The sequence below is a fragment of the Elephantulus edwardii genome, unplaced genomic scaffold (assembly GCF_000299155.1).
Source record: "Elephantulus edwardii isolate Elephantulus edwardi_28Jun2011 unplaced genomic scaffold, EleEdw1.0 scaffold00174, whole genome shotgun sequence".
Taxonomy (NCBI): domain Eukaryota; kingdom Metazoa; phylum Chordata; class Mammalia; order Macroscelidea; family Macroscelididae; genus Elephantulus; species Elephantulus edwardii.
This window is the reverse complement of record NW_006399924.1, coordinates 5289020-5309772: the sequence shown is the minus strand read 5'-3', so window position 1 is coordinate 5309772 and position 20753 is coordinate 5289020. Positions and strand designations below refer to the sequence as shown.

Here is a 20753-nt window from a genome sequence, read left to right as displayed (position 1 = left end):
CAGCGCAGGAGGGGAAGACCCTCTATGAGGTGGACTGATTCAGTGACTGGGGTAATCGGGATGAGTGTGTCAGAGGCAACGCGATTGGCACAGGATAGAGCAGGGTTTAGGGCTGTTGTACATAGGGTCGCTATGAGTCGCAAATGACTCGACGGCACATAACAACGACAACATATATGTATGAAAGTTGGACAATGAGTAAGAAAGACTCGAAGAATTTATAAACTAATGAAAAGGAAAAAAAGTCAAACTGGGGAAAGGGAAGGGAGGGAGAGGAGGTAAAATGTGCAAGAATGAATGAATGAAAATCTAACTTTTCTGTAAACTTTTGTTAAAATGACAATTAAAATAAAACATTTTTATTTAAAAAAAAAAGAAGAAAAATTTATGCTTTCAATTGTGCTGTTGGTGAAGGATATTGAATATACCATGGGCCACCAAAAAATAAATAAATCTGCCTTGGAAAAAATATAGCCAGGGTGTTTTTTAGAAGTAAGGGTTGCAAGACTTGTCCCATATACTTTGACTATGTTATTAGGAGGACCTAGTCCCTGTAGAAAGACATCATGTTTGTTAAAGTACAGTGTTATTAAGAAAAGAAGGAAAGAGGAAGATCCTCAGCAAGGTCTATTAGGACAGTGACTTCAATAAAGGAGTCAAACACAAAGATTATAAGAACGGTATAGGACTAGGCAGTGTTTTGTTCTATTGTTCTGTATAGAACCATTTCAACAGCACCTAACAACAAAAGCAAAAGGTAGAATGTTATGGATTAAATCATGTTCCCCAAAAATATGATTTGTAAATTCTAACCTCTGTCCCTTTTAGTATAATCTCAGTTTGGAATTTGTTGTCTTTGTTATGTTAATGAGGCATGTAGATGTATTCTGAGTCAATCTTTAAGATACAAATGGTAATATACAAGCAAGCAAAACAGAGATGGAGTAAAGTAGATGTCAAGACTTACAGAGATCTTAGAAGGTGAAAAGGAGAAAAAAATTAACAACAAAACAACTGAAGGGTTAAGGGCCTTCCTCTAAAACTAACAGAGAGAGGAAACCTTCTCCTAGAGTCAGCATCCTGAACTTGCACTTCTAGCCTCCTAAACTGTGAGAAAATAAATTTGTTAATGTCATTCCCTTGTGGTATTTGTTTTAGTAGCATTAAATAACTAAGATACCCATCATCTGCCAAAATCATGAAATGAAAACTCTTTGGCCATAAAAAGAGCAGGAAGCAGCAGCACTGCTAAGCCTAACAACTTTGGTTAGCATGCCTAATCATAACTGGACGAGCAGCTGTAATAGTGGAAAGAAAAGACCTCAGTTGTTATGATTCATTTAATCTCAAACACATCATGGAGGAAAAAAGTTAACCAAATAAAGTAATCAACGCCAAGTCTGAGGTTGGAGTCAGTGGGAAAGAGGCCATTCCTGAGCATTATATGCAAATATATAGTCTGAAAAGCAAAGCAAATGCTGTACCTCGACTGGTGCTTAAAGAGAAGAGCTGCTCGACCAGGCCAGTTCTTCCATGAAATACATTAAGTTTCAGAACAACACAACTCCGCTTGATAATCAGAGTAGAACTGACTTCCACAGGCATTATTTGACCAATATGTATTTATATTATGATGGTTTATAAATATCCTAAGAAGATAAGTTATCTCCTATAAAATTTTGCTAGCCTTTGGACATGATGCTGGGAAGGGTGAATGGTCTGCGAAGGAGAGGAGAACCCTCAACTAGGTGGATTGACGCAGTGACTATTGTAATGGGCTCTTGTGAGTCAGAAAGTGTGGAAATGGCACAGGACAGAACAAGGTTCAGCTAATTTGTTCATAGGGTCGCAATGAGTCAAACTTGGCTTGATGGCACCTAATAACGAAAACAACAACAATTAAGTATTAAGCTTTAAAAAAAAGTTTTATTGTTGTTTTGCTTTTTTTATTTTTTTTTTTAATAATTTTAATGAGCATTTACAGAGACTTTAGATTTCCATTCATTCATTGCTGCACTTCTCTCCCTGCCCAGCCCTCCCTGCCTCCCCAGTTCGCTTCTCTCTTTCAAAAGTAAAAGAAACACTCCCTCCCTGGGACACAATCCCCCCACACCCCTCCTGCTGCCCCAAGTACATTCCACTATGCAGCCTTAATTGTGGACTCTTGTGATAACCATAATACGCTATCACATATTGCTTTTAAATTATTCACTCCCTCATCTGTTTCAGTGCAGTTTTTATGCATAAAAGAGCCAATTGTTAAAATATAGGTTAAAATCAGTTAAAATTTACTTACTCAGTTGTGCTTCATGCTGAGGACTTTGGTGCTGGCACAGCTGTGAATGTCTATAAATTGTTTCTCCTGCCTTAAGTGCTTTTTTAAAAAACCTCTCAGCATCTACAATAGTTGTTGCTTCTTCCTCAGCCAGGAGAACATATGCCGTCGCACAGCTATGAAGAAAACAAGAAAGGCAACTTTAAGCAAAATGTTGTTGCTATGTGCTGTTGAGTTGCCTGCAACTCATAGCAACCCTATGTACAACAGCTCTGAACCCTGCTCTATCCTGTGCCAATTTTATTGTCTCTAACACATCTATCCCTATTACCCCAGCCACTGAATTGATCCATCTCATCAACGGTCTTCCTCTCTTGTGCTATCCCTCCACCCTCCCAAGCATGACGTCCCTCTCCAAGCACTGATCTCACCTTGCAACATGTCTAAAGTGCTTCAGAAGAAGCTTCAGAATCCTTCCCTCCAAGGACCAGCCTGGTCTCACTCTCTCTAGGATGAACCTATTTGTTCTCCTAGCAGTCCATGGTATTTTCAACACTCTTTTCCAGCACCACAGTTCAAACGCATCAATATCTCTTCTATCATTTAGTCACTGTCCCGCTTTCTGATAGATAGCAAGTAATTGTAAAGACTATGGCCTGGATCAGGTGGATCTTAGTCTCCAGAGTTACATCGCTCTGACAGCAGACTTTCCCACTGCAATTTGTCTTTTTATTCCCTGGCTGCTGGTACCAAGAGGGCTGATTGTGGAGCCAAACAAACTGAAGTTGTTGACAATCTCAGTCTTTTCACCATCTATCATGATGCTGCCAATCAGCCCAGTGGTGAGGATCTTTGTTTTTAAGTAAAATAGTAAAGCAAAAATTTTCTCTGTGGTTAATCCTTTTGTCCATTTATGTCACACTTCCTGGTCACTATACCTGTACTTTCCATCTTTGGAGTTGGGGGTAGAGAAAAAATCCCAAACATGTCATTTAATATATTTCAAGTTATTAGGGACATAGTGGTATATTATTTCTTTATTTTCCTAACATTTTTCCTTTTTCCTAATTTTCTTTTCCTTTTTTACCTTTTAAACATTTCTATGTTCTTTATTTGGTATTTATCATACAGTTTCCTTTTGTGGAGGGAAGGAAAGAGAAGAGGAGGAATATAAAGAATTTTCTGATAAGTAGTTCAAGAGACTAAAACACAACCTAGAAGGTGTATTTTCTCTTAGTAATAATGAACTTTGTTATACCTAACAGGGGTAGGAATGGGAGTGAATAGAAATTGAAAAGAAATCCCTCAGCCAACAAGTCATTTTTTGACTAAAAATATTCCAGGATTAGATTTTTCTCCCTAATCCTGAGGGTACTCTCCTAATGCTGATGTTGTTGTTGATTATTGTCAAGTTGAGCATGACTCATAGTGACCCTACAAACAAAAGGCCTGAAGCACCTCTACAACTACTGACATTTATCAAAGTTCATAGAGTTTCCAGAGGCATGCTGTTTAGGAAGTGGATTCCACTCCTGCTTCCAAACCTGTATTAAACTGAGAGCTCCACCAAACATCATGGGTAACCTTTATGGCATTTGACAAAAAAAACACCCCAATATAATATGTTGTTGTTATGTGCCATTAAGTCATCTGGGATGTATAGCAGCTCTGAACCCTTCCCTGTCCTAAACCAGTCTCACTAATTCCAACATACTAACTAACCCCCATTCCCCCAGATACTGTATCAATCCATCTCATCTGGGGTCTTTCTCTCCTGCACTGTCCCACCACCCTTCTGAGCATGATGTCCTTCTCCAAGGACTGGTCTCTTCTGGCCACATGCCCAAAGTATGTGAGACGGAGCTTCAAAATCCTTGCCTCCAAGGAGAGACTTGGTTTCACCCTTTCCAAGACAGACCTATTGTTTTCTTGGCAGTCCATGGTACACTCAAGATCAAGACTCATCTCCAGCACCACAACTTGAAGATATCTATTCTTCTTCTGTTTTCCTTAGTCATGTCCAGCTCCCTGAAGTATAACAAGTAATTGAGAAGACCATGGCCTGGATCAGGTGCACCTTCATCTCTAGACTGACATCATTGCTCTTCAGCACTCTGGAGAGGTCTCTGACAGCAGATTTCCCCAATGCAATTTGTCTTTTGATTTCCTGACAGCTGGTGTTAAGATTGTTGATTGTGGAGCCACACAAGCTGTAATTGCTAACAACCTCAACCTCTTCTCCATCTAATATGGTGCTGCCAACTGGCCCAGTGGTGAAAATCTTTGTCTTCTTAATGTTGAGCTTCAATCCATATTGAAGGCTACAGTCCTTGACCTTCTGTAGCAAGTGCTTCAGGTCTTCTTCAGTTTCAGCAAGCAAGGTTGTATCATCTGTATATCATGGGTTCTTCCTCATAAAGCCCTGCTCCCTAAATGATCTGTTCTGCGTACAGATTGAAAAGTTATGAGAACAGGATACATCCCTGACACATTCCTTTCCAGATTTTGAACCATGCAGTGTTTCCTTGCTCTGTTCTGAGGACTGCTTTTTGGTCCAAGTACAGGTTTCACATAAACACAATCAAGTGTTCTGGGATTCCCATTCTCCTCAAGGTTAGCCACAATTTGTTGTGATCCACACAGTCAAATGCCTTCGCACAGTCAATGAAACACAAATAGGCATTCTTTTGGTACTCTCTGCTTTCTGCCAAGATCCATCTGACATTGACACTAATGTCCCTAGTGCCACTACCTCTTCTAAACCAGCTTGTACTTCTGGTTGTAATCTGTCAATGTACTGTTCCAGTCATTTCTGGATAATCTTCAGCAGGATTTTGTTACATGTGATATTGTTTGATAATTTCCACACTCTGTCAGGTCACCTTTTTTTGGAATGGGAATAAATGCGGATCTCTTCCAGTCAGTTGGCCAAATAGCTGTCCTCCAGATTTCTTTGCACAGAACTTGGTGAATACATCCAGGGTAGTATCTGTTTGCTGAATTATGTCAACTGATACTCAATCAATTCCTGTGCCTTTATTTTTTGCCAAGTGTTTCAGGGCAGCCTGAACTTCCTCCTTCATCACCATTGCCTTTTGATCATATGTTGCTTCTTGAAATTGTTCTGTGTCAGCCAATTCTTTTTGGTACAATGACTCTGTATACTCCTTCCATCTTCTTTTAATGCTTCCTGAATCATTCAATATTCTGCCCATAGCATCCTTTGCAATCCAAGCATTGCAACACATAGCTTGAATCTATTATTTTGCTCTTTCAGTTAAGAAATGCTGAGTGAGTTTGGTCCCTATGATTTTCTGACTCCAGTTCCTTGCACATTTCATTATACTATTTTGCCTTGTCTTCCCAAACAGCTCCATGAAATCTTCTATTCAGCTCCTTAACTTCTTGATTTCTTTCCTTTGCTTTGGCTTCATGGTGCTCTAGTGCAATATTCTGAGTCTCTTCCTTTACTTGAATTTATCCACTATTATAATACAGTGAAACTTCTGTTTTTTCCAAGAATTCCAGTTCTTTCTTCTCTGCATCTACTACCAAATCTTCATCAATGCTTATTCCAAATTCTCTTTATGCATTAAAAGGGAGAGAATTCTCTTTTGTGTCTCTAAAGTTAACAACTATCCAATAAATGTTTTTGTGCAAGAAAGAAACAAAGGGATCCATTTTATTTCCACCTTTAACAAGCACCTTTAACATCTTTTTCCAAACACTGGTTCCTCCTGACAACATGCCCAAGGTACAAGAGTACCTGAGATGAAGTTTCACTCTCCTTGACCCGAAGGAGCACCCCAGGTACACCTCCAAGACAGATTTCTTTGCAGTCCATGGCATAGTGAATACTTTTCTCCAACATCACAATTTAAAGGCATCAATTCCTCTTCAGTCATTTTTATTCACTGTGTAATTTTCAGATGCATAAGAATCAATCAAAAATATCCGGCTTTGGGTCAGATGCACCTTAGTCTTTAAATGGACATTTTTGCTGCTCAGCACTTTAGAAAGGTCTTTGTCAGCAGATATCTTCAATGCTATATGTCTTTTTTTTTATGACTGCTGCTACATGCATGTTGATTGTGGATTCAAGTAAAATGAAATCCTTAATAACTTCAATCTCTTCTCTACCTATCATGACATTGTCTGTTGGTTCAGTGGTGAGGATTTTTTTTCTTAATGATAAGATGTAATTCATATTCAAGACTGTAGTCTTTAATCTTCTGTCATAAGGCTGCAAATTTTCTACATTTTCTGCAAGCAAAGTTGTTTCATGTGCATAATGTGGGTTATTGATGACTCTCCAGTCTTGATGCCACCCACATTCTTCTTTATATAGTCCAACATCTCAAATTATTTGCTCAGCATTTGATATACATTCACAGATATGAAGAAAGGACGCAACTCTGACACACACCCTTTCTGATTTTAAACCATACAGGTGTTCCTTTGTTCTGGTCAGACAACTGCTTCTTGGTTTATGTACAGTTTTTGAATAGACATAATAAATGATCGGGGGTTCCCAATCTTAATGTTAGTCATAATTTGTTATGATCAATGCTATCAAATGCATTTGCATAGGCAATAAAACAAAAATAGCCATCGTACTGGAATGATCTATTTTCAGCCAAGATCCATGTGACATCAGCAATGACATCCCTTGTACTAGGGCCTTTTCTGAATTCAACTTGAATTTCTGATAGTTTTCTCTTGATGTACTGTTCCAGTCATATTTTTTAAAATTTTTTTAAGCCAGTCAAATCCAGCAGTGGGGGGTTGTATACCAAGTTTAGTTGCACTAATTTTAGTTTCTGACAACCCACTGCCATAAAAGCAGCCTAATCCACTCATTTTAATAATCTCTAGTGAGATTTTACTTGCATGTGATAGTATTGTTTAATAATTTCCACAGTCTTTTGGATCACTTTTTGGAATGAGAACAAATATGGATCTCTTTCAGTCAGTCGGCCAGGTAGCTGTCTTCCAAATTTCTTAGCACAGACTAGTATACTAGTGTACATGTCAAGGACTGCATCTGTTTATTGAAACATGTTCATGGAAAGACCATCAATTCTTGGGGTCTTATTTTTTTGCCTTTGCCTTTAGTGCAGCTTGAACTTCTTCCTTTGTTACCATTGACTGTTGATCTCATGCTACTTCCTTAAATAGTTCATTGTATATCAGTTCTTTTTTGGTAGAGTAATTTTGTGTATTTCTTCCATTTTTTTTTATGCTTCCTGCATCATTTGAGATTTTGCCCATTGAATCCTTAAGCATTTCAACTTGAGGCTTGAATTTGTTTATCAGTTCTTTCAGCTTGAGAAATGCTGAGCAAGTTCTTCCTTTTAGGTTTTCTAACTCAGTTCTTTGCACATTTCATTATAATATTTTGTTTTGTCTTCTTGAATTGCTCTTTGAAATCTTCAGTTCTTTTTTTATTTTTTTTCAACTGTTTCAATTTAATTCCATAATCACAGTTGATCCATCCATTATCTAGTCTGCCCGCCCCTCCCCCTAGGGCTCTCCTGAGCTTAGCTGGGTTCCCAGGGTGGGATCAGTGCATTAGAAGAAGGCATTTGTTAAGCAGGGAAGGGGCCCAGCCCTCCCCAGGCAAGATCTGCAGTGGGAATAAAGTGCTAACTCCCTGTGGCTTGTCTACACGAGGCTCTGTGCTTGTCTGGGAAGGCAGGCAGGCCTGGGGGCAGAAAGGGGGCCCTCCTCCCTAGGAGGAGAGGGGTGGGAAAGGCTGGACCAGGCAGTGGGGGGGCTGGTCCCCAAGGTCATCAGTATGGCTCATGGTTCAGGAAGCGAGAGAACATGGTGAAGGCAGCTTGGAGCTTGTCGGTGGGGACCATGTGTCCAGCGCCCTTGATGGTGAGGAACGCAATGTGGGAGAACTCCTTCACGAAGCCAGCAACCTGCTCCCCGCTCTCCCCGTAGCCCACTAACCAGGGCCACCGCTGTACCTCCACCTTCTGATTCAGGGAATCCACAAACCACTCATCCCCCATGAAATTGCAGGCCATGTCCACATCGCCATTGTAGATCAGGATCCGGTATTTCTGCGCGCTGAGCAGCTTGAGGTACTGGGCGTTCATGGTTTGGTAGATGCGGCGGTACTGCAAATTCACCAGGAAGTTGCACATGTCCCACTTGGGTAGCTGCTGGGGGACGTGCAGGGCCTTCCGCACGTAAGGGTCATTGAGGTAGTTGGAGACGGCTGTGGTGTTGGTGCAGGGGGGGTCCAGGCGCACCTTATCCCCAGAACGCAGCAGTGCCTGGGGGGGTATGGAGAGGATCAGAGACTGCCCACCTTTCATCTCCCTTCGTCCTCACTCTTCAGAGGATGCTCAGGGCCCTGCACACCTGATGCCACGTCCGCCTGAATGGCAGGCGAGTGAAGATGTTGCCCAGATCCTGGACGATGACGGTGTTCTCTTCGTTCCTGTGTGGGAGGTTGGGATGAGGAGTCCGAGCCTCTAGGTGTGGCTGGGGTGGGCCCAAGGGGCACACGGTAGGACCTACCTGACGTGGCCGGGTACTCCTCCGGCACAGGGGGCGTACAGGTTGTAGATATTGAGGCCAGACTTGCCCAAAATGTTGGACACTTCGTTGAGATAGTTTATGCATTCCTTGTCTTTGTTGTCATAGAAGTTACACTGGTTTTGAGAGCAGCAATGGGTCTGGAGGGAAGACCAGAGCCTGTTCCCCAGGAGACCATGGTAGTAGGCGAAATAGACCAGGGAGTTGTCATTCTGCTCATAGGAGGAGAGTCCATTGCCGATGGCCAGCCCCTGTAGGGTCTTGCATGACCAAAACAGCCAGGGTGGGAATGTAGACACCGGCATAGCTCTCTCCGGTCAGGAAAAGCTTGTTGTCCTTGTATTCTGGAAAGAGCTGGAAGAAATCCTTAAGGGCTTCATAATTGCTCTGGGCGACGTCAGTGTCATTGGTCATATAATACTTGTCATCCGAGTAAAAGAAGCCCACTCCTGCTGGGGACTCGAGGTACAGCATGTTGGCAATCATATTCCAAGAATAGGGGTTGTACTTCAGGGTTGTGCCATCTGGCTGGATCAGGAAGGGGCCATGCTCTGTGAGTAAGCCATCCAGGGAGCTGCAGCCGGGACCCCCGTCGAGCCACAGTACCACAGGGCTGTTCTGGGGATCATTCTGGGCCTCCACAAACCAATAGTGCAGGTGCTTGGAGCCGGTGCCGCGGAGGTAGCCGGAGTAGTGGCGGAAACTCGGCTGCTTGGCCAGTCCGGGGAGGCGCTGGACCTCGTCCTGTTTGGGGGCTGCCTCGTCCAGCTGAGCCCAGCACAGGAACAGCAGCAGCAGGGGGGGGCAGCGAAAGCGCGGCTCCGAACATCTGCAGATGGACCGTCGGAGGGCAGGTGGTGTCGCGGGCCTGGGAGCCTCAGACCCAGCTCTGCGCCCCCCCGCCGAAATCTTCAGTTCTTTTACCTCAACATTCCTTCTTCTCATTTTGGCTTCTTTTCACACCAATGCAAATTTCAAAATGTTGTTGTTGTTGTTATGTGTCATCGAGTCATTTGCAACTCATAGCGACCCTATGTACAACAGCCCTAAACCCTGCTCTATCCTGTGCCAATTGCACTGCCTCTGACAGACCCATCCCGATTACCCCAGTTACTGAATCAATCCACCTCATAGAGGGTCTTCCCCTCCTGCGGTGTTACCCTGCTCTGTTCTGACGACTGCCTCTTGGTCCAAGTATAGGTTTCACATTAGCATGATTAAATGTTCTGAGATTCCCATTCTTTTCAGAGTCAGCCACAGTTTGTTATGATCCACACAGTCAAACGCCTTTGCATAATCAATGAAACACAGATAGACATTCTTCTGGTATTCCCTGCTTTCAGCTAAGATCCATCTAACATCAGCTACAATATCCCTAGTACCACGACCCCTTCTAAACCCAGCCTGGACTTCTGGCAGTTCTCTGCTGATGTGCTGTTCCGGTCATTTTTGGATAAGCTTCAATAGACTCTTGCTTGCATGTGAAATCAATGATATTGTTCTGTAGTTTCCACACTCCAACGGGAACAAATATAGATCTCTTCCAGTCAGTTGGCCAAGTGGTTGTTCTCCAGATTTCTTGGCACAACTTGGTGAGCACGTCCAGGACAGCATCTGTTAGCTGAAATACATCAATTGGTATACCATCTATTCCTGGGGCCTTATTTTTTGCCATTTCCTTCAAAGTAGCTTGAACTTCTTCCTTCATCACCATAGGCTCTTGCTCAAATGTTATTTCATGAAATTCTTCTGTATCTGCCAATTCCTTTCAATACAATGACTCAGTATTTTCCTTCCATCTTCTTTTAATACTTTCTGGATCATTTAATATTCTGCCTAAAGCATCCTTGATTATAGCAACTCCAGGTTTGAATTTGTTCTTCAGCTCCTTGAGCTTAAGAAATGCTGAACAAGTTAGGCCCTTTTGATTTTCCGACTCTAGTTCCTTGCACATTTCATTGTAATATTTTGTTTTGTCATTCCACGCTGCCTTTTGGAATCTTCTGTTCAGCTCTTTAATATCTTGAATTCTTCCTTGTGCTTTGGCCTCTCTACGCTCCAGTGCAATCTTCAGAGTTTCTTTTGACATCCATTTTGGCCTTTTCTTCCTCTTCTGTCTTTGTAATGACCGTTTGCACTCTTTCTGGATGATACATTTGACATCCTCCCACAACTCATCTGGTCTTTGCTCATCAGTGTTCGAGGCCTCAAACCTGTTCCTGAGATGATTCTGAAATTCAGGTGGGATGAACTCAAAGTCATAAATTTTGGTCTTTTCTTTCCCTTCTGTCTTTGCTTCTTCATGGATGATGTCCTTCACAATTTGTCTGACCTTCAGTCATTAGTGTTCAATGCATCAAATATTAAAATGATTTTTTAGGATACAATCAAGATCATATTTTGTTTCTTGTTGACTTGTTTGACTTTTTTTTTCTTCTCAATTTGAATTTGCATATCAGTAGTTGATGGTCTGTTCCATAGTCAATGCTTGCCTCATTTTGACTGCTGATAATTGAGCTTTTTCCATGTTTCTTTCCACAGATGCAGGTAATCGGATTCCAAGCTGAGCTGGAGGCAATGGCAAAAAAATAAGGCCCCAGAACTGATGGATTATCAGTTGACGTTGAGTTATTTCAGTAAACACATGCAACCCTTGACATTGTTGTTGTTGTTAAGTGCCGCTGAGTCGTAGGCAACTCATAGAGATCCTATGAACCAAAGTCCTCAACACTTGCATGACTTTCATCCTTTCTCCAGGCTCATAGGGTTTCCCCAGGCAAGTTATTTAAGGAAGTGGATACCACTCCTGCTTCCAAAACCCTGGAAGTGCTCACTAATATCTGCCATAAAATATGGAAGACAGCAACCTGGCCATCTGATTAGAAGGGATCCATAATGGTTCTCATTCTCCTCCCCCACAAAAAGGTGATCCAACAGAATGTAGAAATTCTTGAACAATATAATTAACATCACATGCAAGCAACATCTTTCTGAAGATTATTTTTAAATGGCTGGAACCATTTATCAACAGGAAACTGTCAGAAATTCAAGCTGGATTTAGAAGAGGCTTTGGCAGGAGGGATATCATTGCTGATATCAGATGCATTTTGGATGAAAGCACAAGATACTAGAAAGATGATTATTTATGTCTTACTGACTAGGCAAAGTTATTTTATTACATATATCATGACAAATTATGAATAACATTGAGAATGGGAATCCCAGGGAGCTCTGGTGGCCTAGTGGCAAGATGCTGCACTGCAATCCCAGAGGTACGTGGTTCAAATCCACCAGATGCTCTACTGGAGAAGGAGGAGGCAATCTCCTCCTTTACCAGTCAGATCTGATTTGACGGTACATGTGAAAATAATACAATAAAAATTAAAAAAATATTTTAAAAAAGAATGGAAATCCCAGAACACTCAACTGTGTTCATGAAAAAACCAATACATAGACCAAGAAGCAACTGTCTAACTATAACAAAGGAACACTGTAAGGCTTACTATCAGGAAAGGTGTGCATCAATCAGAGTTCTTTCTTTTCTCTATACCTATTTAATCTTCATCATGAGCAAATAATTTTAGAAGTTGTAGTATATGAAGAAGAATTTGGCATCAGGTTTGGAGAAAGACTTATCAACAATCTACCTTGTTGTGTCATGAAGATGACACAACTTTGCTTGCAGAAAGTGAAGATTTGAACACTTACTGCAGAAGATCAATAACTACCATCTACAGTATGAATTCCATCTGATAATCAATAAAACAAAAAGCCTCTGTGCTGAACCAATAGGCAACATCATGATAAGCTGTAAAAAAGATTCAAGTTGTTTAGAATTTCTTTTTCTTGCATCTACAATCAACATGCATGGTAGTAGCAGTTAATAAGTGCATAAGATTACACTGGAGATATATGCTGTCAAGGATCTCTCCAAAGTTCCAAAGGGGAAGAATATCAGTTAGAAGACTAAGGTGCACTTGAATCAAGTCATTATATTTTAAATTGCTTCCTATATAGAGGGAGCCCTGGTGGTGTAGTGTGCAGGGAATTAACACTGCTGAACCAAAGGCCATACCTTTCTGGTGATTTGAGTCCACCAGTGACTCCAAGGGCAATCTCCTCTAGGACAGTTTCCTCCAAGAAGATTTACAGTCTCCTTCACAAACCCACTGGAGGGTCAGCTCTGAGTCAGTTTCTACTCAAGGGCACTGAATTTAATCATAATCATAAGAACACAGTTTTTTTTTAAAATAAAAATCTTCTTTAGCATGGGAATTTCACACTTTCTTATTAAAGTCAAAAGAATGGTATCATAAAACTCAGACACCCATCACCTAGCTTTTAAAATTTGCAACAACTGTCCACCATCAGTGGGGTATTTAAAAGAAAATTCCAGACATTATATCATTTAAATTAACCTCAGCATCTAGACTAAGAGGACCCTTTGAAAAAATAAAACATAATCATAGTACCATGTCTGAAAAGTTTAATAACCCCATAATAATCATGTAATATTTAGAAGCAGGACTGTCATCCACTTCCTAAACAACATGCCTCTGGAAACTCTATGAACTTTGAGAAACAATAGTTTTAGAAAGGCTTCATGTCTTTTGTTCATAGGGCCACTATGAGTTGCACTCAACTCGATGGCAATCAATGGCAAGCAACAACTGCATCTGAAAGCTGGAAAATGAACAAGAAAGATCAAAGAAGAATGGATGCTTTTAAATTGTGGTGTTGAATGGACTGCCAAAACAAGAAACAAATCTGTCTCAAAAGAAGACCAATGAGAGGCAAAAATGGTGAAACTTGGTCTCACTTCCTTTGGACGTATTTTCAGGAGAAACCAGTTTTTGGAGAGAGATATCAGGCTGGGAAAGGTCACTGGAAGAGAGCAAGACTCCAAATGAGATGGCTCAACACAGTGACTACTACAGTGGGCTTGAGCATGCACAGATCAAGAGGATAATGCATGATAGAGCAAGGTTCAGATCTGTTACTTGAAGAGCAGCTATTAGTCATAGTTGACAGGAAGGTACCTACCTAACAACAATAATAAAAGATTTTTCTGTTATGCGATATTAGATATCTCTCAAACAGTAGATATGTGTCCGTGTTAAACCATAGCCTCTAAAACCCAATTCATATATCTTACAATTATCACAATTTAAAAGTTTATCACAACTTTTAAAAGTTTAGATTGATATATATTTAGATAGTAGATTTTGATAAAATTTTGGATTGCAGTAAAATAAGAAGAAATTTTTCTTATGTTTAAAAGTGTTTTACATGGAAATGTTAGAATAAAATTAATTCTATGGAAACAAATAAATGTTATTACTGATATTTTTAAAACTGCAGTAGAAGTTACATAGCATAAAATGCAGCACTTCAACCATTTAAAATTATACTTCAGTGGTTTGGGGTAGATTCACAATATTCTGCAATAATCACTATAAAAATTGATGATTTTTAATTGCTCTCTGTACAAATAATTTGAATTTATCTTTCACTGCCAGAGGAACAAACAAATTTGTATTGAAAGAAGTAAATACAGACTGCTTCTTAGAAGCAAAGACTGTGAACCTTCGTCTCATATACTGTGGGCATGTTTTCAGGAGGGACCAGCCCTTGGAAAAAGATATCATGCTGGGCAAGGTAGAGGATCAGAGAAAGATAGGCAGACCCTCAATCATCTGGATTGGCACAGTGACTCTAAGAACGGGCACAAGCATGTGGGAGATAGCAATGGTGTTGGAGGAGAGGGGAAGGATTAGATCTGTTGTTTATACAGTTGTTACGAGTCACAATCGACTTGATAGTAAAGATAAAGATTTGTTTCAAATTTTACTGAGATCAGGGAAGATGTCTTAGAAGAGTTCAATCTTTCAATATATCAATATTTGTTTTGTGGCCTCACTGAAACTGAGGAGGACTTGAAGTATTTGCTGCACAAGATCAAGGACTGCAGTCTTCAATATGGATTGCATCTCAACATCAAGAAAACAGACTCTCACCATTGGGCCAACTGACAGCATCATGACAGATGGAGAAGAGATTGAAGTTGTTAACAATTTTAGCTTGCTAGGATCCATAATCAATACTCTTGGCACCAGCAGTCAGGATATCAAAAAATGAGTTGCTTTGGGAAAGTCTGCTGTCAGAGACCTCTCATGTGCCAATCCAGGCCACAGTCTTCTCAATTACTTGCTCTGCATCAGAGAGCTGGACAATAACTAAGGAAGAAGAATTGATACCTTTGAGTTGTGGTGCTGGAGAAGAATACTGAACATGCCATGGACTGCCAAGAGAACAAACAGGTTGGTTCTAGAGAGAGTGAAACCAGGTTGCTCCTGGAGGCAAGGATTTTGAAGTTCCATTTGACATACTTTGGGCATGTTGCCAGGAGGGACCAGTCCTTGGTGAAAGACATCATTCTTGGAAGGATAGAGGGTCAAAACAGGAGAGGAAGACTCTGGATAAGACGAACTGATACAGTGGCTGTGGAAAAGGGGTCAAGTGTGTCTGAGACAGTGGAACTGACTCAAGATAGGGCAGCGTTCCGAGCTAGTCTTCATAGGGTCACTATGAGTTTTAGTTGTCTCTACAGCACATGATAATAGTAACACATGAACCATGTGTGTTCATTCTGCTGTCATTGAGTAGAATGTTATGTAAATGTATGTTAAGTTTGGTTTATTTATAATGTTGTTTAAGTCTTCTACTTCCTTGTTTATCTTTTGTCTTATCAGTTCTAGACATTATTTAAAAATGAAGTGTTGAAATCTCCCAATATTATTGCTGACTTGTCCATTTTCTTTCTACCTTCAATTCTTTCAGGTTTTGTTTCATATATTTTGGGGCTCTGTTGTTACATGACTATATGTTATAATTGTTATTTCTTCTTTATGGATTAATTCTTTTATCACTATAGAATATTCTTTTTTGTTTCTTATAAGATTTAAATTTTTTCCCTTAAAAAAGTTTTGGCTATATTAGTATATTCCTTCCAATTCTCTTTTGGTTACTGTTTTCATGGAGCATCTTCTATCCTTATAATTTCAATCTATTTGTGTCTTTTTTATATAAAGTAAGCATATAGTTGGATCATGCTGTTTTTAGCCATTCTGCCAATTTCTACCTAGAGGTACAGTCTGTAGGTAGTTGTGCTGCTAACTCAGTGCTGCATCTCTCTGTTCAAACCCACCAGTAGCTCTGTGGAGAAAGATGGACAATTCCTCCTATATGATTTACAGACTCAGAAATCCAACGGAGGGTCAGCTAAGAGTTGGTTCCAACTCCATAGCAATACATTTTAATTTTTGAGCCTTTGTCTACCTATATCAATATGTAGGCTTCCTCAGAGACAGTTTCTTATTATCTTTTTCCCCCCTGTGTATGAGCCACACTTTCTTGCTTTGTTGTTGAAACTAGACATTTTGAACATCAGAATGTGAGAATTCCAAAATTCTAATTTTCTCTCTTTGGTCTGTGTGTCATTTTCCCTGAAGGTGCCCTGGTCACAGAATGGCCAAGCATTCGGCTGCTAGCCTAAAAGTTGCATTTTGAACGCATCTTACTACAAGAGAAAGATGAGGTCGGTAGTGTGCTTCTGCAAAGATTCACAGCCTTAGAAAATATATAGGCAGTCTATTCTGTAGTACAGACTTACTAAGAGTTGGAAGCCACCTAATGGCAATGTGTTTGTTTGGCTTGGAGGTTATCGTTTGCACTGCTGTTATCTCTTGCTCCAAGTGGGAGCAATCTAAGACATTTGCCTTTAAATCCTTTGACAAATGCTCATGAGGTTTGCTACTTCAGTCATGAGCTAACTCAGAGTTTAGTGACATAAAGGCAAATAAATCCTTTGAGCTAGTAAGTCAGATAGATCAAAACAAGTAGCTATAATTCCTTTAAAATATGGTCTATAGTGGTTGCTCTGGTACTAGGAACATGTATTGGGAATGTCTGTGTTGCCTTCAAGGCAGCTGTTGAGCTGGAGTGTACAGAACAGGGAAAGTTAAAATGCCGCAAAGCTCTGTTACCAAGATACTTCCAGGTTGCTATAAATTTTATTAGTTTAGACAGTTCTTACAAATAGCTTCTGAGTATTTTTCAGTTTATTCACTATTTTTGTGGAGGGTTAGGCTTATCGATTCACCTACACCAATTTCATGCCTCCTTGGGAATGAGTCTGTAACAAAGGTGACACATCTGTATAGGGCTTTGGGAGACAACTGTGCATTCACTTTGTCTAGGAAGCACTCATTGTTTAATCCCAAATGGGAACATATTTCTGTACTTTATATTTATTTACTTGTACAGATTAATATTAATTGCTCTTTTCCATTTAAATATGATATCTTCTCAAAACAAAAAATGGTATAAAAGAGATACAGAAAATGCAATTTAAATGAGAAAAGAAAAATAAAAGCATAATGCTGACAGAACTATATTTAACTAATTTTAAAAACTCCTTATTCCTCCAAATAGCAACTGAAGTTCTCAGAAAAAATGAATTATGAATATTATAAATTAATAACTAAAATAAAACACAAGTTAAAACTAGTTACTTATGCTATTTTACTACCAATTTCAGTGTCTCAAGTATTAACATCAATTATATTAATATTCTCCATTTAAAAAAGGATATCTGGCATAATTCATGTTCAAAGACAAGATAAATTTACAGTTTTAGAAGGAAAATGCAAATATTAATGAACACTACAAGTTTTATTTCTTATATGCAGAGGTAATGACTCCAGGAAAGGTAATGACTCCACATATTTTAGGAACAGACAAAAGGAAGTAAATTAATGGTCTAAGTGTCCTTCAAAACAACTTATTTTCTGCCCATCAACAAACAAATGGATAGAGAAGCTGTGGTATATTCACACAATGTAATACTATGCTGCATTGAAAAACAAGGAACTCATGCAATATTATTCAAAATGGGTGACCCTGGAGGACATTATGCTGAGTGACATATCTCAGTCACAAAAGGACAAATACTGCATGGTGCCACTATTGTAAAACAGGACTGACCTTAGGGTTGGGGGGAGTCTGAGAAGGATGGGTTCAAAAACGTATACTGTATTGAAACAGATGAGGGAGAGGACTGTTTAAAAGGGGTATGTGATTAGGTATTTTTGTCATGACGGGAGTCCAGAGTGAAGGCTGCATAGTGGAGTGGACCTGGGGGTGGGATTGTAAAACAATGAAAGAATTTTTCTTTTACTTTTCCAAGAGGGTAGTGGGGAGGGTTGGGAGGGGAGAAAAGTGCAACAATGAATGAATGGAAATCCAAAGTCTCTCTAAATTTTCACTGAAATTAATAATAAAAAAAAGGAAAAAACCAACTTATTTTCTATATGTCAAACTTACTCATTATTTAATTCTAAAGCTTGATAGGCTGCTTTGATTCGAGCTGGAGGATTTCTTTCCCTCCATGCCTTCTGCATAACTATAAGAAAAATATTTTAAAAAGTAGATGAGATGACAAACATAAATAATTTCATGCAAAAAACATGAAGAATGACCCAGGGAAGCAAACAGAACTTTAAATAACATGTTCTTAAACATTAGAAAACATTTTATTACATTTATAGCACAAATGTACCTAAAGAGAAATTTACATTTCATTTGTGCAATTATACATAAGATATTAAATCAAGTTATCACATAATAATTATATATAAATATCTAAATGTATGATAAAATTAAGTTTCAGTAACACCAGATTATAATCAGAAATTACTCCAGTTTTTTGAAATGGCTACAAATATACAATATAATTAAAAAACAAAATCTTTGTCTAATCAATGATTCAATCAAGGGTGTATGTTTGGACTTGCATTTTCTATGAAAAGGGCAAAAGAAAAGATTTATAATTGTGTGCATCTCTGGAAAATGTCAGTCTCTGACCAAGATTCAACAAAAGCTTGATTTAGGGTATCTATGAAATAACAGTGTTACTTTTGCTACCACTTATTTTACCAAAATGAAAATTTCATACCAAGTAAAGCTTCTAAAAATCAAACAAACAAAGTAAATTCATAAAGCTATTTGCCATATTTCAAGTCTGATAAGGAAAATGAGAAACTAAAAATGTTGTTTTTGGAACAAAACCTACAACTGTCCAGAAAGAATAATGTGGAAAATGTTTCAGTTTTCCTTTTGAAACAAAATATTAGTCTTGGCTTAGAAAAGAAGGCAATATATTACACTTGTATAACAAAAATATATTTCTCATATCAAACATGTCACCAGCTAGCTGACAGCTAATGCTTCCTAAACTTGACAAATGGATGCAAGTCAGCACCCATCTGATAATGACCAGGTAAAGTACAGGATTCTGTTCAAACTTCAAAATATTCCACAAAAAGAAAGTACATTAATAGATGTGACTTTTTAATAATGGGGCTCATTTCTATAAGCTACATGATACAAACAAATTATGACACTGAATGTTTATACTGTTAAATGATTCATTAGATATAAATATTAAATACTATGGACCAACCAATACTCTCTTCATGGTCAATGAAATGAAATTCAAATTTTTGCTAATATAAAAGCACTCTGCTGACCATCTTTTTCACCAATTGTCTTTCCACACTTGCATTCCTTTCTAGACATAGAAATGTTGGTTTAAATCTATGCATATATATATATATTCCAAAATGTTCTCACAGACAGTAATAGTTGACATTCTTCCAAGCAGTGTAGGAGAGTAACTATTTCCCCTTTTCCTTATTAACACTAAGTATTATCAACATTTGAAAATTTTACAAAAAGCTCTGGTTAAGGTATTCAGCTGCTAACCAAAAGGTGAGAAGTTCAAATTCACCCGCCCCACACAGGAGAGAGATGAGGCAGCTGGAGCAGCCTGTTTGTGTAAAGGTTTATAGCCTTGATAACACTTGGGCAGCTCTTGATTTTACTGTGTGTCAAAACTGCCAGCATGACAATGGACAATTTTAGGTTTTCCTCATTTAATACATGAAAACTCATTTGGCTTGTACTTGTTATGTTTGTAGTGAGCTCATCTCATCTACATTTAAGCATTTTTTCTTTCTGATTCCTATGTTTTCACCAAAATATTTATCAGAAGAGACTCTAAAAATTGCACTAGAGTGTTGAGAAGCCACATAATTGTACTCATGTGAAACCTATTTCTAGACCAGGAGGCTGTTGTGGGAACACTACATGGTTTAAAATTAAGAAGGGAGTGCATCAGGATTGTATTCTCTCTCCATACCTACCCAATCTGTATACTGAACAATTATTCAAGAAGCTGGACTCTATGAAGAGGAATGAGGCATGAGGATTGGAGGGAGACTCATCAATAATCTGTGCAATGCAGATTATACTATCTTGCTTGCTGAAAGTGAGGAATATTTGATGCACTAGTTGCAAAAGATCAAGGAATACAGCCTCTGGTATGAACTGCATCTTAATGTCAAGAAAACAAAGATTCTTAACACTGGACCAATAGGCAACATAATGATAGATGGATAAAAGATTGAAAATGTCAACATCTTCATCCTATGTGGATCCCTTGGTACCGGCAGTCAGGAAATCAGGAGATGTATTGCACCAACAAAGTCTGCATTTAGGACCTCTCCAAATTATTAAAGAATAATGATGCAGACATCATTATTCTGCATCATTATTCTTTAATAATTTGGAGAGGTCCTAAATGCAGACTTTTGGTGCAATACATCTCCTGATTTCCTGACTGTTCGTAGAAGTGAAGGGGTATCCTGCTGGAGGGTGGAGCTGGGAAATAAGTGGGTCAAGGCACTGGGCTAAGGGCAGGGACTACACTGTAACTAATGGTTAACTCCACAATGAGGGATTTATCTTTCACTGCTCCACAAATTGAGGTCTGTCAGATATTCCTCTAAATCTAAACATTCAGATT

General features: G+C 39.1%; 1 protein-coding gene and 1 pseudogene across 3 annotated transcripts in view; both read right to left on the bottom strand.

Moving 5' to 3' along the window:
• Window positions 1-20753, bottom strand: part of ST7L (suppression of tumorigenicity 7 like) — a 225030-nt gene that overhangs the window by 126427 nt on the left and 77850 nt on the right. For all 3 annotated transcript variants that reach the window (XM_006895714.1, XM_006895713.1, XM_006895715.1), the window contains exons 6-7: window positions 18212-18290; window positions 2297-2451 (exon numbers count right to left, since the gene is read on the bottom strand). In XM_006895714.1, the coding sequence (XP_006895776.1) occupies window positions 2297-2451; window positions 18212-18290 (234 nt within the window). The remainder of the gene's footprint in view (window positions 1-2296; window positions 2452-18211; window positions 18291-20753) is intronic.
• On the bottom strand, window positions 8068-9772 carry LOC102871418 (annotated as a pseudogene).